At 50.0% G+C, this 18,035-nt stretch overlaps 1 protein-coding gene across 2 annotated transcripts in view; it reads left to right on the forward strand.

Annotated features, from left to right (window-relative positions):
• Positions 1–10: 10 nt before the first annotated feature.
• The window catches only part of ST8SIA2 (ST8 alpha-N-acetyl-neuraminide alpha-2,8-sialyltransferase 2), a 32,285-nt gene continuing 14,260 nt past the window's right edge, over positions 11–18,035 (forward strand). Inside the window, exons 1-4 of one of the 2 annotated variants that reach the window (XM_042039379.1) lie at positions 11–184; positions 14,601–14,663; positions 16,513–16,641; positions 17,175–17,432. In XM_042039379.1, the coding sequence (XP_041895313.1) occupies positions 87–184; positions 14,601–14,663; positions 16,513–16,641; positions 17,175–17,432 (548 nt within the window). In that variant the 5' untranslated portion in view covers positions 11–86. The remainder of the gene's footprint in view (positions 185–14,600; positions 14,664–16,512; positions 16,642–17,174; positions 17,433–18,035) is intronic. The other variant, XM_042039380.1, reaches the window with a different exon arrangement.

The raw sequence follows: 18,035 nt of genomic DNA on the forward strand, positions 1-18,035 counted from the left end.
CGGCGGCGCCGAGCCGGGACGCGGCGCCGGGCTCCGCACCCCGCGGAGCGGCGGGGAGCGGCCCAGCCCGGCCCAGCCCCGGAGCCATGCCGCTGCCGTGCCGGGGCTGGACGCTGGCGCTGCTCACGCTGCTCGTCGGTTTCCTCATCTTCGCCGATATCTCGGAGATCGAGGAGGAGAGCGGGTAAATCCCCCGTCCCCGCGCGGAGGAAGGGGCGCGGAGCGGAGCCGTGCTGGGGACCGGGGAGGAGGCGGTGGCGGCGGCGGAGGGGGCGGGCGCCCGGACAGTTTCTTTGTCTCCGGCTCTCCCGGTTTTTGCCGTGCCCAAGTGGGAAGGGAGCGCGCTGCGCTCCCGCGCAGCTCCGCGGGGCCGGTGGCAGCCCCGGGCGGGACCGCCCCGCCGCCGGGCAGGACGGGGCAGGATGGGGCACGGAGCCGGGGGGCAGCCACGCCGGGCCGGGCAGGGCTGCGGGAACAGGTACCTCTCCCGCCAGAGACGCGGTGGTACCCGTCCGAGTAGGGATGCTGGAGCAGGTACCGGTCCCTTTAGGGATGCTGAGATACCTGTCCGGATAGGGATGCCGGAGCAGGTAGCGCCCCGTTACCGACACTGAGGCACTGGTCCGGGTGAGAATGCTGGAGCAGGTACCACTCCCTTTACAAGCACTGAGGTACCAGTCCGGGCAGAGATGCTGGAGCAGGTACCGCTCCCATTAGAGATGTGGAGGTACTGGTCCGTTTAGAGAGGCTGAGGTACCAATCCAGGGATTCTCGATGAGGTACAGGTCTGGGTAGGGATGCTGGAGTGGGTACTCGTCTGATTAGAAATGTTGGAGCAGATCCTGGTCTGGAGAGAGGGATTTTGGCACAGGCAGTGCTCAGGTGCTGATGGACACATGGAGCAGGTCCCTAAGTGGGCTATTGGTGTGCGTGGTCTGCTGGACAGAGATGCTGAAGCAAGTTGCAGCTCACGGGGCTTAGGTGCCACTGCTGGTCCAGATGGGTGCGGTGGAGAGGGCACCAGCTGATGGGAGTCATGGATAATGGACCAGTCTGCAGGTGGATAAGGGACCAGTCTGTGGGATGGGAGAGATTGAGCAGGGATCAGTTGGGTGGGGGTGATGGACCAGAGAGCTTAACCCATTGGTGTGTCCCTGTGGGATGCATTAGGGGCTTCATAGCCACCCCTTACTGATCACTGTCATGGTCGGTGTTTACCTGCAGGTGCCATGTATGGCAGGGGCTAAAGCAGCCCCTCAGTCTGAGGAACAACACCCTTTCCACCCCATAAACCCCATCTCTTGAGGTCTGCTTGGAAACTTAGGGGATGAAAAGAACAAATGGAGAGAGGAGGGTCTGCATTAACTTAAGGAACTTGCTACAGCAGTTAATTTTAGTAATGAGGTGTGCACTTGGGGTGCCCAAATGACACAAAGGTCTTTCTGTTTGGGACCAGCTGGTTTTGCCCACTGTGTTACACCAAAGCAAACAGCTTGATGAAATGATACATAAAATGCAGTAGTGCTTGTTTATTGTTTCATTGTTCTGTTATACTGGGTGCCACAGGCAAGAAGTGCTTAAAGATCAGTAGTCTTGTCCAGAAACATCCAGCACCAGACTGTAGGTTACCACGGTAGATGAATTGTTGCTCTGCGATGAGCTGGCACTATCTATATAATAATAAAGGAAATTAAAATCTTCTGATGCATCCTCCCCATTGGACAGGCTGCTCTGATCCCCTTGCTTTCTTCCCATCTCCTTTTCCAGCTTCTATTCTTTCTTCTGTCTCCTCACCTATCTGCTAGATCTACCCACTAGAACTTGCTGTGCCCTTCTTGAAAATCTATTCTGTTTTGTTACTTACTTGTCCTGTTTTTCACCCTGGTTCATTAGGGATTCCCAGTATTGTGTCTTTTTTCTCCTCTCTTTTCTGTACATTGTATGGAAATTGGCTGTTTGCTGGCTGCTTATCTCCAAACCCTGGCATCTGAGTTTGTTGCTGTAGTTCCTCCAAGGAAGTACTGCCAAGCGGTGCGGCGGCAGAGACGGCAACAGGGTCAGATGAGTTCTGTAGGAACAGCGAGCAGCTTGTTCCACACAGCATTCAGAAATGGTAGTGCAGGAGGGAACTGGCGAGGAGAGGAGCACCTTGCATCCAGGGGGTGAAGGAGAGCCCTGCATCCCGTGCCCTCTGATACACATGAGCGCCAGACCTTTCACACATCAGTGCCCACATCAGCCGTGCTTCCCATGCAGGGATGAACAGAGCAAAGGTGGGATCCTGCTGTATTAATTATATATCACTTAATCATGAAGTCGGGCAAACTGAACCTTTCTCTTGCTTTGTCCTCTCCCACACACTCCCCATTGCATCTCTGGAGCGCTTTGGGTTTGATGAGCTCCTGCATCCCAAACATAGTAAGGGACCAAACAAAGCTCACCTTGTACAGAAGCCTGGCACAAAGGGCACTTCATCCTTGTGTGCTGCCATGGTGCCAGGAATGGTGAATACGATGCTCCAACCTGGCTGAAATGGATTGCTGGGGTGACATGAAAAAACAGAGTGTCTGTCTCTGCAGTAGGTCAGGGGATGACAGAGGGTTTTCAACTTTGGGAGCCACATAATAGCATTTTTTGTTAACAGGTCCTGTAGGTAAAGGGAACTGTGTGACAGCAAAAATGCACAGCAGTGTAGAGAAGGGACCCTTCCAAAGTTTTCCAGGAGCTCTCTGTGTGTCCAGGAGGGAACAGCTCCTCTCTGTGAGGTTTGGGAGATGCTGTAAATTTGTGCAGCTTTCCCCCACACCAGGAATATTCGGCTGTTGGATTGTGTGGCTCAGCATCCTCCTTCACAACCCCACAGACCTTTGCTTTGGTCAGTGCAGCAGGGAAGGAAGGAGCTGCCCAGCTGTCCCCTGGCAGGCTCGTGGCACTGAGGGGGGCTGGGAAACACAGGCAGGTGCCACTCTTTCCTTCTTTTTCCTTGGCATCGAAACACTCTCTAATTACTGTGAGGAGCGAACAGCTTGCCCACTTCCACACGTACCCTGCCCCCTGCCTGTGATTTGGATTGTCTTTGGAAGAACGTACCTCGTACGGGTGGCAGCAGGGTGGGAGGGGGCAGATTTCTCTCACCTACAAACACTGAGAAATTTCCCAAAGAAAACGCAAAATGTTCTTTATGTAAAAGGTAAGAGAGTATATTATACTACTGGCAAAAGGACAAAAAACCCAAAGCCATGCTGTTTCTCTGGACAATAAGTTCCCCGCATCGCAGGTGAAGGGAGGTAGGAGCTGAGGGCAGCTGGAGCTGCTCTGCCTGCCAAAGGCTTCTGAGAAAGATGTTTGTGCCTTACACAGTCCCATCTCACTCCTCTAGACATCCTTATACCACCTCCCACAGCCAGGAGATGCTGAAACAAAGAGGTGTTTGGGGCAAGGATAAAAATTCAGCAGTTCGTTGCTCCTGATGCTGCGTCGCTCTTGCTTAGCCTGTTCCTGTGCTCGGGTTTTGCCCCTGCTACATCCTTGTCTGTGTCTGGACGTGTCACCTACGGGTGTGTGGCTCGGGTCTCGTGCCCGGCAGAGCTGTGGCATGCCGGTGGGATGCTGGTGGGATGCCGGTGGGATGCCGGTGGGATGCTGGTAGGATGCTGGCGGGCAGAGACACGCTCGCCCCGCTCACCAGCCTGTGCTGCGCCGTGAAGTATTGCTGTGGTGAGTGGTCTTGGCACTTTGTTTCCGAACAGCCACCTGGTTCCGGGCTGCTGAACTTTTCCTGCAGCCCGGTGGCGCCTGTGCTTCCATGCACCGCTCCCGCTCTTTGTCTCGCTGGAAGGAAACAAAAGACACGCTCCCGTCTGTCTTGGGGAGCGCTGATGCCATCGCAGCCATTTCTTCATCCGCACCGGGATAGGGGAGCGGGACGGACTTGTCCCCGCAGAGGAAAACAAAGGGCTTGGCATCGAGTGGGGTGATTATTGCCGGTGATGAGGAGGAAAATTCTGCTCCGGTTTAAGGGGATTCTCTTTGTTATTCTGCGCCTGCTATTGCAGTTCTGCAGGGGTCCGGCTGTGTCCTGATTGTCTGTAGAGGGAGCTGGTGACCCGCTGCCACCAGGTGACTTCTCGAATTAGCGTCTGAGCCATCTTAGGGAGCACTTGACACTTGGTAATGGGTTGGTCTTAATATGAGTCAACCTTTTCCCTGCTAGCCCAGACCACATGCCTTTCCATCCTGATTACAAGAGGAGTTATATTCTGCTCTCTCTAAGTGACGAATTGGAGGCTCTGATATTGCTGGCCTGCCTGCCTGGGAGCTTGTCAGTAAATTGGCACTTTCTCCTCATGTGCCCTTTTCTAAGGCCTGCCTTTCAAAGGCTCGGGAAGAGAGATTTTGTGTCCTTTATGGAGGCTGCTGCGCTTGCTATGAGCGGTCTGTAGCGGGCTGTAGTCGTAATGCTCCTTGTCAGGGCTGGTCCATGGGGTGTAAATGTCCTGCTTACGTCTTCCAGGCTGTGATTTACTGCTCCTAGCCCAGAGTTAGTCTAAGACTTGCTCTCCACCAGAAAGTTTTGCTGGAGAAAGTGCTGCATTCTATCAACAAGAGCTTTTGTGCGCTCACACAGTGGGTGTGCACAAGCCAACAATTGTCCAGGTTGGGCTGGAGGAGGAATAGCTTTCCGCAGGACAGGAGCCCCCAGACGTCCTGGAAGTATTCATATAAATGGAGCCAAAGGAGATCTTTGTACTCCTTGGGTATGGTAGGGCTCTAATAAAAGCTCCCTGACACATCAGGCTGGAAAATAAAAGCAATGTTGGAGCACTGATTTGAGTAACACAATACTCAGGGTAGGCTTTGATTGCAAGTCTTCTGACAATAACCGGAGCACAAGCAGCCCATTTCAGGTTGGCTGTGCTCCCCGTGAAACACTCCCTCACCTCCTGCTGCCCTGCAGGAGCAGGGCAGGCTGCCACAAAGACATATCCAAACCTCTGTTCTCCTGCCTGGAGCAGGCTGAAGGAGATGAATGTCCACAGCTTGTTTTCTTAAGCTGAGCTCTGAGGGAATGTCAGGAGCAGTGGTACCTGCAGGGACGGCTGGGAGCAGCAGGATGGGAAGCACTCACAGACCCCCAAGCAAGCCAGTGGAACAAAAAGAAAACCCAGTGCTGGGAGCATAACCTGAGGGATTTCAGGTGCATCTGTTGAAAAATTACTTCTCAGTCCAGTTGTGTGTAGCAGCTTGTAAGACCACCAAGGAGGGAATTTCTGAGCTTGCTGGTGAGGAGCGCTGTGGCAGGAGGATGCAAATCACCAGCCAGCCCATCTTGGATGCAGTACTGCTGTAGCCAGGCCAGTTCATGCGACCAGAGCAATGAAGACAGCAAAGCAGTTCCCAGAAGTGCTTCAAGTTTCCTTTTTGTGTCCCACCTCTAACCCTGCAAGTGCACAATTCCAGCTGGGAATGCAGAGGAAGCCCTTCTGTCCCAGCAGAGAGCAAGGAGCTGCGAGTGTTGGCTCGTTTAGCGAAGGCTTGTTGAGCAGCTAACGGTGAGTTCAGCGATTCAGCCTCAGCAGTGCCGGCGCTGCTCCTCTGTGCAATGCCAGCCAGGCCCTGGGACCTCGGCCAGCAGTGACACAGCAGATCCTGCCACTGCCACCACCCCTCCCAGGCATCACCAGCCTTTCCCAGGCATCACCAGCCCCCCCAGCCTTTCCCAGGCATGGGCGAACTCAAGGGGTCAGTTTTCTCTCTCGTGGCAGATGGGCTTTTGATCTTCCAGGAGAAGTATTTAACAGGAGTGCCTTTATCTTTCCTTGAGCTTTCAGGCTGTCCTAATGATAAGACAAGAGGAAATGGCCTCAAGTAGCACCAGAGGAGGTTTAGATTGGGTAGTAGGAAAAAGTTCTTCATGGAGATGTCTGACAAGCATTGGCACTGGCTGCCCAGGGAAGTGGTGGAGTCATGATTCCTGGAGGTATTTAAAAGATGTGTAGCTGTGGCTCTTAGGAACATGGTTTTGTGCTGGACTTGGCAGTGTTGGGTTAATTGTTGCACTCCATGATCTTAAAGGATATTTTTAATCTATATGATTCTATAATTCTGTGATTCTACAGGTATTTTGCTTTTTCATCCTTGAGAATAGCATTACTTAAATACATCCACAGGCACAGTTGCTGTAAAAACCAGTTGTTCCAAACCAGACTACTTCTAATTGCCTCCTTCATTTGTTTTCCCTGGGCCTGGGTCATCCTCAGCAGCAAGAAATAAGCCCAAAGTACAACATTAGACAATAATTATTTTGCCATTTCTCTGGTTTCCATCCCCAGTTGCCTCAGGAAACAAGGAAGTTCCCTGACAAAGTAAATTCACTGGAGGTGCACAGTTTCAGGTGTCCTCCAGCAAACAGCATGGCAGAGTTGGTGTCAGCTGCTCAGTCCCTCACAATGCAATAGAAAAAGAAAGAAAAAGGAAAAGAAAAAAAGAAGAGTATCTTTACAGTTCCTTTTTCTTCACATTTGTACTGTAAATCCTTGTCTTGGCAGGCAGCAGCCTTGATGGTGGTGGCAGCCTTGGGAGATGCATCTTCATCAACAGCAGCAGCACTGGCTCCAATTGGGAAGTGAAAGGGCTGAGCCAAGGCAATGGGCACAGCACTGCTGAAACCTGCCAGGGCAGTGACAGTGGTGTGGGCTGAGAGCTCTTTCCAAACTTAAGTCTGAATACTTCTTGCTACTGCAAATCAAGTCCTTGTTATTGCATGCAGAAACCCCCTGGGAATATCCCAGACAAACACAAACCCCACCCCAGGCTCATGTCTGCATGCTGAGCACGCTGTCCCTCCCTGAGCAGCGCTCTCCACAGGCAGGGCTGCTTTGAAAAGCACATTTTGTCACAGTTTTGAAGTGCTCTCAAGGCATCCTCAGTCAAACAGCATCCCAGTGGGCTCCAGGTATCACCTGTGTGTCTGGCAGCTCTGAATCCAAAGATGGTTCTTACTCTGTGACCTGACACCTCCAGCCCAGGCTTTGCCAGCACCTTCAGGAATATCAGAAGTTTATATGAAGTCTGATAAACTCACTGATACATGAATATCAGTGAGTTTATCAGAACTCATGTGTTAATTAAACTTCTTACTGCTGCCTGGATTTCCATGGTGTAGCTTTGTGAGCAGGGGAGGAGAGAGGAGGTCAAGCTCTGAAACCACTATGGGCTCTTCAATATTTGTCAACTTGACATTATGATCTGGGATCTACATCCCTCTGAAGGCCCTGGGACTGCTCCGTTGCTGGTTGTGGGGTGTAGCTCTCACCCAGGCACTCCCAGCCCTTTTTGTGTAGGCACCAGATGTTGTTTTGAGGATGCTCATACAGAAGAACTGCACCAGGAGGATGTCTCTGCCCAGGAGAGGTCCTCAGCATCCACATCAACAGTGAAAGAAGATACCACATGAGACCTTCAGTATTCCAGTATGCTACACAGAGCACTGGGAAAAGAGATGAGAGGGCTGTAGGAGGATAAGCCCAAGGGCCCACAGCCCCATGTGATAATGTTTCATGTTGTACCATTTCCCAAGGTATGTGGCATCCAAGATGCTGCAGGAGCCACTGGGATTTCTGGCTTTTGGGACACGGATGCTCAGGGTGACAGGTTCTGCTGAAAGACTGATGCCCTGCTGTTTGTGTTCCCTGAGAGCTCTGCTCTGTTAGAAAAAATTATCTCAGGACACATGTGTAGTGTAGACATGTTTTGTAAGGAGTGAGGCTTTTGTCTCAGCTACTTCCTGGGTCTTCCCTGGGCTCTTGGGGTTTTTACCTTCTCCCTTCCAGAAGGGAAATAAATTACACAAACATGCACAAAATACACAAACACACGCACTGCCCAGTCCCAAGCCCCTCACTGCATCCTTTTTGCCTGCTTCAGTGTCTGTTTCTTTGCTGCCTATTTCATTAACACAGACAGAGAAAAAGAGCTGATGCCAAGAGTAATGTTTTAAAGATGAAGTAGGGAATAAGGTCCTGCCAGTATGCAGGGTGGGGAGAAGGGAAGTGTCTGACATTTGAGCCCTGTGAGCATGTGAATATTTTGTCCTTAGAGCAGTGATAAAACAAGAGCTTCTTGAGGTGACTGAGTCAGGACATGCTGACGTTATGGCAAATGCATGTGGATATGAGAGCTTGCACTCCACAGGTGCGAGAGGCACTTTTCTGCTTCAGGAAAAGCACAAACTGGGCTGGCCCAGAGCTCAAGGCAGGGACAGGGATTTGGTTATCCCAGTGCAGAGTGACCCCCAGCAGTGTCCTGGTGACAGGCTGCCACGGGCATCCCTCCCATTGCCTCGTGTCCATCCATTGTCAGAGCTGCACTGTTCCTGCTGGTTTGTCACTGGTTTTGTCTCATAAGTGTTTCAGACTAATTGACATATTCCTTATTAAGCAATAGCTGTCTGTTTGCAAACTCATGTGTCTTCATTCCATTGTGTCCTCAGCAGACACTTGCAGTGATTACACACCGTGACTTGCAGCCAGACAGAGATGTCAGGGTCAAACCCTGCTCACATTTACTCAGGAGCTGATGTGGAGCCACTGTCACCACCTGACAGGCAGGGATGCTGAGCACCCCCGACCTTCCCATCCTGTTGTGGTCCCAGGAAGGAGCCTGCAGGATGGGTGATATTGTAGAGGTGGGGTTGGGGTGTGGGAGGAGGTGACCAAATTAACAGGGCTGCTTTGCATGGGACTGACAAATCTGCATTTCCCATGACAAATGCCATGAGCAACAGTGAGGCCATTGGCTGGTGCCTTACTGGTGCTTGCTGGAAGATGCTGCACTGCCAGGCTGGCTGCACCTCAGGTACCAGACCTGCACTGGGACCCCAGCTGGACCAGGTGGTGCTTCTGAAAGCCATAATATGGGCACACTTTCCCAAATGTGATTGTATGACTCGATAGAATTAAGCTTGGAACACTAAAAATGGCACCTGATATTTAGGAAGTTTTTGACACATGGGCTGCCAAGCTGTGACAATAGAATCAAGTGAGATTTTTTAAATACATTGAAGTGCGATTTCGAACATCTCATCGAGATGTATTGCAGGATCTTCCATCCTAGCAGACAACTGCTTTAGAAATGTCTTCCCAGTTAATCCCTTTGCTCACCTGGGGAGTGTGGGTACCACAGCTACCACTCAGCAACCACCACTTCTCTTCATCACAGTCTCCTCCACATCCTGGGATGAAAGCCTCCAAAGACACTGGTGAAATGTTACAGGAATGATCTGTAAGGGTCTGATGTCCCAGCTTCCCCCAGTGTGTTATGAGATGGGATGCAGGAAAGTGAGATAATGCTGGATCCCGGAAGAGCGGCGTTCCTGGAGGGGGGAGCAGTGCCAGGAGACTGAGTGCAGGATCTCAAGGTTCAGAAATGCATCTCTGATCCCATCGCTTCTCATCTAGCTTTGGCCTTTGTTTCTGATTTGCAAGTTGATTTACATGTGGGGCTAACCAGCCCTTCCTCTTTGAATTTGTCTCTCTTGGAACAGCAGAGCATTTGATGGTTTTGGGTGGATTTTGACCTAAACCCCACAGTAACCACTTGAGTGTCTAGTGAGAAGCCCACAAGGGGACTTAGCAATGAATGTGTCCTTTTTCCATCTTTTCAGCCACACCCTGATGTGCTGATGGAAAGCCAGGACACAAAACCCAAGGAATCTTGGTTCGTATTCTGGCCTTGGTTTCTTCTCACTTTGGGCTCCTGGGATACCTTTGCTTGTCCACCCTGCAGGGTAGGGCTGGACAGGTTGGCATTTGGAAGCCAATTATTTCTCTTTCACAGACAACTTGGAAATGTGACAGTTTTTCCCCAAAAGCCCTGAAATGCGTTTGCTGCTGTGCTGCTCTCAAGACAAACCCTGAATTTCAGGGAAGGGGAAGGGAGGATTGAAGCCTGTGTCCTGATCCATATTTCACAGCACTGTGAGCATCAGCAGGAACAGATCTATAAAGTTTGGGAGGAGGAAAGCCATCTATATCTTCATTTCCAGTGGCTGGGCAGTGTATCCTTTTCCCCAGAACTGTTAGTTGCAGTGACTGGGTTGCTGGCCACAACACAGGATCCTGCAGAGGGGCTGTGAACATCCTGCTCTGCATCCCCTCCACACTTGGCTGCCTCAGGGAGAGCCCCTGGGTTGGGAGGACAGTGGGTGGTCTCCAGCCAGGCCTGGCATCATGCTCATGTGCTCCTCAGATAGAAAACAGCAATTCTGATCTTGAGGAAAACATCAGAGCAGTCTTTAAAAAGCAAAGTAAATATGGTGGTAATTTTTTTTTTTTTAAATAGATACAGACTGCCTTAATGGGCACAGTCTGCAGCCATCTTAGAAGACTATTGGCTGCCTCTGCTTCTTGGCCCAGTGAAACCTTTGCAGATCAATTCCCGTGGTCCCCTGGGTCCTCTCACCCAGCAAGAGCCATACCCGCTCTCAGCAGGTAAAGAGCAGCATTTTAAAGAGGACAGGTCTTCTGGAAGCTCACAGTGCCTGCTTCTGGCTTGTGGAACTCATTTTTTGGTGTTAAGGGCCAAGCTGCTTCACCCCCCGTGTCCCAGCTGTAAAACAAGGATCATAAAATGCACCTAACATAAAAGCAGGTTGTGAAAACCTAATTAGTAGGTGTTAATCTTTTGAACCCCTCAGGTAAAAATTGCAGCACTCTGAACTCTCTTCCTGAGGAATTCAGGTGGATAAATTCAGCTTAATAATCCCCCAAGGGACTATTACCTAACTTTTATGTGGAGGAGAGAGAGGAGGAGGACTTGGGTTGCCCAAGGTCAGGAAGAGGAAGAGGTTTTGTTCTACCAGGAATGAGCTTCACAAATGTGGTTAAATGGAGGAGGGTTGGAACGAGATGATCTTTAAGGTCCTTTGCAACCCACATCATTCTACAGTCTATGAAGGGGGTGGTTGGGTATGGCTGAAATTTCCAGTTAGTTCCTGTTTCTTGTGCCCGCTTCCTGTGCCTGCCACAAAGGCTGGGGGGAAGCAGGACTTGGGGGTGGGCATTGAAAATACCCATGGAAAACACATTTTCTAATTTGTGAGCCTGGGAACATGGACACGTGAAGTCTGCTCTTAGAGATCCGCTCACCCAACGAGGCTCTGTGACCTACTTGTTCAGTCAAAGCAGCTTTGATTTCACGTGTCGAAATTGCTCGAAGCGAGACCAGACTTACCTAGCAACAATTAAGAGAAGCATTTAAGAGGCGGGAAGCGATGAAAAGGGAAGCAAAAACCCTAAACAGGCCCATTCACAGGGGGTGAATAGAAGAGTCTTTGCATACCTGATTTGTCAGGAATTATTCATCCAAGAAAATTTGGACCTGAACCATAAGATAATTTTTCTTTTATATCCTCTGATATATGAATCAGTGTCACTTTACATCTGAGCACAGAATGTTTTTGACCTATATAATATCCTAGATAGTGGCAATGCAGCTTGAAAATCTCGGCAGAAATGAGAAAAGATGGCTAAGTCAGTAAGATGGCATTAGCACATATAGATGCAACTTTTCACTGGAAAACATCCCAACAGAAGCCCAAAGAAAAATGTTTTGTAAATAATAGGATTAGGAAGCAGGTTGGTACTTTGTGGAGCTGGCTATACAATCAAACTGATAACAACTAGATTAATAAGGCAATTCAATCCAAACACAGTGTAGCACTAGAAAGCTTTTCAAAATCAATGCTATCTGTGCTATTTTAATCGAGGTTGGTCTTTGCCTTTTGAAGCAAAGAGATTTGAAGCTCCAGCTCAGGAAGGTATAATAAAATGGACTGGGTTCTTTTTAACTTGTTTTTTTTTTAACATGTGCTTCTTAATTAGTACCCTCCATTTCTAAATGCTTTCCTCTTCTCAGGTGGGGGAAGCGAAGACATACATACATACTGGCTTGCCTGTGTCAGTAAGGAAGTATGGCAGACCCTGGAAAATACTGTGCTTGGCTCAGTTCTGGGTGTTTTGAGCAGCTGGTTTGTCTGGCTGGGACCCACCAGTGGGCTGAGCTGAGCAGGGTGGCTGGACAGGGCCACACACCCCACGACGTCCTACAGCACACGCTGCCTTCCACTGTGCAAAGGGAGATTGTAGGGAAAACGCCCTGAAGTTGTAGTGTGGCACACAAAGCACCAAAAGACTGACAGTTTTGAGCATTTTAAGATTCACTAAACCAGCTCAGATCTTCAGCCAAGTATCATGTCTCAGCTTTGAGTGGTCTGCCTGTGTTGGAGAGACAAACCAGGGCTGGCACAGGGAGCAGTTTTTGCCTGCATCTCAGGTGTCCACGAGAGCATCGTGTCTGCTGCTGGCCAGCAGAGCCGTGATCCCAGTGCCATGGGAGGATGGTGAGATAGCCCTGCTCTCCTCCACCAGTGAGCTGCACCCTCTGTGTTCATTAATGACAGCAGAACACTTTGTGCCTCTGTGTTGCATTGCAATATTTTTGCTTTTCACAGTGTGCGAGGGGGAAAGGGTAACCCTGACACTGTCCTTGAGGGGTTCTCAGCTGTCAGCCAGTCCCCTTCCCCACCAGGCTGCACACAGGCAGCTGGGAGAGGTGCTCTCGACTTGTCTTCCTCATGTCCAGCATCTCCAGCCCCAACACCTGCCTCAGTTCAGGAAGAGACACACGGACCTGTCGCTGGGGGCATGTAAAGCCAGACTGGATAAATACCTTCTGATGCTCTGAATCCTTCCTGCTGCAGCCACAAAACATGGATGAGGTGGGAACTAACACCTAGGGAATAGTCTTCTCTACTTCCTAATTTCCCTTTTTTCCTTTCACAGAGATTGTGAACCAGCACATATTCAGGGAAAAATAACATTTCTTTCTCTAGTCTTTGTCTGTCCTACAGCAAGTGTGAAGGAGTGTGAATCCCATTTGGAAGGCTCCTTCAGAGGAGATGTCTCTGAGCGGGTGCGTGGTTTGCACACTAATCCAGTCTGCTCCCACACCCCGCCGTGAACCCCATTAATGTGGAGGCTTGTTAAATGCCAGTAGGCTCCAGGAATGAGCCAGTCCTGCTGTTCCCTTGATGCACCAAAAAATGAAACAGCTCGCAGGCTTTCAGGTCTGTCAAAGGGAAGAGGAGAGTGCCGGAGCAGGAATCGCTCCGACTTGGCCGTGGATGGTCTCTGGCAGGAGAGAGGGAAGGGAAAGCCATCGTGGCATTTCCAAGGGTTTGATGTTATGTGGTGCAGAGGCCTGTGCTCAGCCTAATGAGGGGATTTATGTCGCATCCCTGCGAGTCTGAAAATCCTTTTTAATGGCACCAAACACGCTCACACACACTCTTTCTTTTTTGTCTAATGCATTTGGGATTTTTTTTCAGAACTGGTAGAAATACATTCTCCTGAGATACATTTTCATTAAGGTATATATTTCTGGGTAGCAATATTTCTGCTGGAAGAGAATTTGGTTCTCTTTATGAGTGTGCTCATTGGGATATCTTTGCAATGGGAACAATAAAACAGAGCAATGAGTACATAGCAGTTAAAATGTGCCTGACTGGGAGCCCAGCTCCCTTGACATCACAAGGTGGGTGGCTTGTTCTTTGTGCCCCCTTTGAAAATGGCAAGCTAAAGCAAGAAGGGGCTCTGCAGCCAACTAGATGCAGACTGATACTTGTATGTATTTATTTTTAAGTGACGATTCACAGCTCGTGTGAATGGTGTTTCTGAAGGGGTTTGGTCCAACCTGTTCTTCAACATAGCATCACAGAGGTGCTGAAAACTTTGGCTGTTCATTCCCACGGCTCTTGCTCAGACTGGTCTGGCATCTGTCCTTGTGTGGTGGTGTCAGGCTGTGGGAGTGACACTGCTGTCACTTCAGGTCTCAGCTCCAACATGTGAATGGCTGTGGTGAGCTGGCCTTGTAGCTTCAGCCAAGTTACTCCAAAGGTGGGGGATAAGTGGGCTTGAAGGTTCTCACAGGGTTGGAGTGGGCTGGAATGGAGCTCTGGGTCTGGCCTGGGTCCCTGGGAGCTGGGAGAAGGTACACTATGAGGTCTCCACAAGTCACCAGGAGGCTAGTTATTCAATCTGGATAAAATAGAGATATTGGATGTTCTCAACTAAAAGCCCAGGTGAAGACAGTGTTGAGAATCCTGTCCAGATCATTCAGTTCAGTCCCTACCTGCAAAGGACAGGGAAAGTCCCTTGGCAGCCTGGAGATGGAGGAGAGCTTCTCTGTGCACTGCTAGCACCTGACTCGTAAAGAGAAGTAGAGCTGTATTTAATGCAGCTGTGGCAGCGAGACCAGATGTCTGTGATGGTGTAAGATCACACAGGTATTATTAATTGGGGTGGCTCGGGGCGTTCTTTGCCAGAATGATGACACGGTCACAGCAGGGCGGTGGTGACAATGGATGAAAAGCCCTTCAGAGGCATCAGGACATCTCCCTTCTGGGTGGGGTGGGACACAGGTGGCATGGCAGCGGCAGTGTCTCTGCTCAGAGCCCTTCAGAGCAGGATCTCTTGACTGTTGAACAATGCTTGGCAAAAAGGAGCTGGATTTATAAATAATGCATTTCCTTTGTCTTGCAGGAGTTCTGGAGGCAGAGGTACAATCAGATCAGCTGTGAACAGCTTACATAGCAAATCTAATAGGTTTGTAAATTAGATTTTGTGTTCATTTGTTTTTGCTGTAAGGCAGCTATTAATCTGCTTCTCCTCTTTGCTGGATAGTGCTGTTCTTATTTGGCAAATGTATCTGTTTCTTTTCACTTCTGCTTTGCATTTTCTTAATCATTTCTCCCCTTCCTTCTTCCAGCTCAGTGCAATAATCGTTTGCAAATAACCAAGGATCTGGAAGTTGCGGTGATTGAGAGAATGAGAGTTACTTATTGTGAAAATAAGTCAGTGATAGAGTTGCTATTTTCCATAGTTTTAAGTGCTATTAGAGGAGAGATCAGTGTGTTTAGGATCAGAACTCCATTCAGTTTTATTGCAGTGCATCCCTCCATGGCAGTCATTCCCTGGCATCCCAGCGCCATTCAGTGTCCCTCTGTGTTCTTTTTACAATGATTCCCTGTCAGCCCAGCATTGCCAAGTGGCACGTTTGAACAGCTTAGTGACACCATGCAAGAAAGAGTGATATCATTCTGTGATGATGTCACCACCCGTGATCAAAACACAGAAAATGGACAAAACCAAAAAAATCATAGTTATTCCCAGGATTGCTTTACCCTACTTCCACTATGATTTTTGACACCTTCTAGGTAAGCTTTCCAAGACATGAGTGATGCAGCAAAATGCAAGAAGCAAACAAATCCAACAGACTGGCAGCCTCTGGAGAGGTACTGTACACACACACACACCAGGACACTGGCAGCCAGCATTTATAAACACATTTCCTTGCCTTTTTGAAACATTATACAGTGTGAGCCGCTGTGTGTCCTGGGGAGCTCTTTCCGTGGGCTGGAGATACAATCCCAGGAGCTGGATGCTTGTCCATGAGCCTGGGCCACCACCTCTGCCCCATCTCTTACTCTGCTCCCTCCTTGGGGTTTACATGCTTTATACAAATGCATTGATTTACAAAGCATTTCCCAGCTAGAAAAAGCCCTTTGCAGTAGAGAGGGAGATCCCCTTTAGCTGATAGCGAGTGCTTTGGCTGTGTATTTTTCAGAGTGCTCTGAAGTGTGAAGGCTTTTTCAGGGCTGCAGAGACACACACAGCTTCTTGATGAGATGCTTGGCTTTTTTTTTGGAGGGCAGCTGGCTGGAACCAAATATTTGGAGGCTCCTTCAACTCATGCAGTTTGATTTAAATGGCACAGAGGTGCTGGGGCTGATTTGCTTCTTAGAGCAAGGATTAAACTCTGGGGTCTCCCAGTGATCATCTCTGGCTGCTGCTCCTTTCTTGGTCTGGAACAGGTGATAGGGATGCCAGCCTGCCCCTCTTTAGTACAGGATGCTCACAGCCCAGTCTCACAAGCAGCACCCAGCAGCTCAGCTGAATTAATTTGGGTGAAGAGAGGGTTGCTCCTCTCTGACGAGGATTTTTATCTTCTCCAGGAGCTGAGCTGGCTCCTCTTTGGGATGTCCGTATGTGACCACAAGGCAACAGCACAGCAGCCTTGGCTAGGAAGTTTCTTGGTGAATTTTGGGGCCATTGGGGTGTCTTGTCTGCAAGTGCCCATCCGTCAGCCTGTCAGTGTGTGGGTTTTTGTGCATGCCTTCCTGCAGCTCAGTGTGTAATCGTGTGTTTTCTGTGGAGCTGTGCCTGGCTGTCAGTCTGTGTTCGTGGAAGCAAGCGGGTGTTTAAGGACCTCTGTCTGCCTCCTTGAGAGTAGCAGAATACGAACAGGCTTTCAGTTCTTGTTTAGCTAATAACTACAATTTTGCTTTTCTGGTGAAGTTTGAATTCCAGCAGCCAGAGCTGAAGATGGTGATTAGAAGTGCCATTGGGATGCTAACGGATTCTGTCTCCCTCTCCCCGACTTTCTTTTCTCTAGAGCTGAAGTAGTAATAAATGACTCCTCGTCTCCAGCTGTTGTTGACAGAAGTAATGAAAGCATTAAGCACAACATTAAACCAGCCTCATCCAAATGGAGACACAACCAGACACTCTCTTTGAAGATCAGGTACTGGTAATTACCTATAGGACAAGAGACAGATTTGGTCCTCTCCGGTGCAAGCTGGCAAATTGCCTCCGTGTATCATCTAAAGAAGTCAAGGAAGAAATAAAAAGACTTATCTCCTGCTGAGCTAGGCTTCATATCTGTAAGCAATCGCTTGGAAATGAATTCCCAGCTGAACCAGCTGGCCTGGCAACGACGAAACAAGGAGCACTTGAGCCCCTGTTCCTCAGGGCAAGTGGAATTTATGTGTGCAGGTGATGGGTCACAGAGGGAAGGAGACCTTCTTCCCCGGGTAAACTTAGGGACCCTCAGTAATGATGGGCTGACTACGGGACCCTGCCCCGGGCAGGAATGAGTGGAGAGAGAGCAGGCAGTGAGATGGAGATATCCTTTTGTAAGCTGAGTGTAAGGAGAGCATCGGTCAGAGGGACAGGCCAGAGAGTGAGAGCAGCCAGGAGGCAAGAGCTCATCTTATGTCTCTCACCCAAGTTCTCTGTACCTCACCTGATAAGGCTGTTTTCTTCCCTTTCCCTCAGGAAACAGATCTTGAAGTTCCTGGATGCAGAGAAGGACATTTCAGTGCTGAAGGGGACGCTGAAGCCGGGGGACATCATCCACTACGTGTTTGACAGGGACAGCACCATGAACGTCTCACAGAACCTGTATGAGCTGCTGCCCCGCACCTCTCCCCTCAAGGGCAAGCAGTTCCCCACCTGTGCCATCGTGGGCAACTCGGGGGTGCTGCTCAGCAGCGGCTGCGGCCCCGAGATCGACGCTCACAGCTTCGTCATAAGGTACGAGGGGACTGCTCCCTGCAGCACAGAGCAGCCACAGGGGCCTCAAGGCCTTTGGAGCAGTGCAAGGGGCTGCAGTCCTGGTCACCTGGGGGAGCACGGCCTCACAGCCCCATAGAGTTCACTGATGCGAGTGTCTTGCTGCAAACCCTTCCACTCATCTATCTCCAAGTGCTCCCCATGTGTTCTTGCAAGTGCACCTCATCTCTTCTCATGGTGCACCATTAACCCCCCACAACCTCCTCTTCTCTCAGGTTTGCCCTCTTGCAAACAAACCCTAACCCCAACCCCATCCTGGGCTCTCACAAACCTGATTCTTCCCCAAATCACTTCCACCCTTGAGTACAGGATGCACCGCACGATGCCCTGTGTCCCCTCTGTCCCCACCACTGCTGTCCCTGCGGCTGCACTGCCCCAAGGACCTGCAGCAGCACATCCTGAGCCCTGCTGGGACACACCAAATTCACTACTGGAGGTGTCTGAAGTGGAGAGGAGGAGCTCCTGCCCTCCCAGCCCGCTGCCCCTGTTAGCTGAGAGGCTGTGGAATCCACGAATGATTTATGTATGTGTAGACATTTGTTTTCTGGTGAGTCTATTATGAGG

This window comes from Corvus kubaryi, unplaced genomic scaffold (assembly GCF_017639235.1).
Source record: "Corvus kubaryi isolate FWS band 111438036 unplaced genomic scaffold, C.kubaryi_AGA036_p1.0 37394, whole genome shotgun sequence".
In the NCBI taxonomy this organism is placed as follows: Eukaryota; Metazoa; Chordata; class Aves; order Passeriformes; family Corvidae; genus Corvus; species Corvus kubaryi.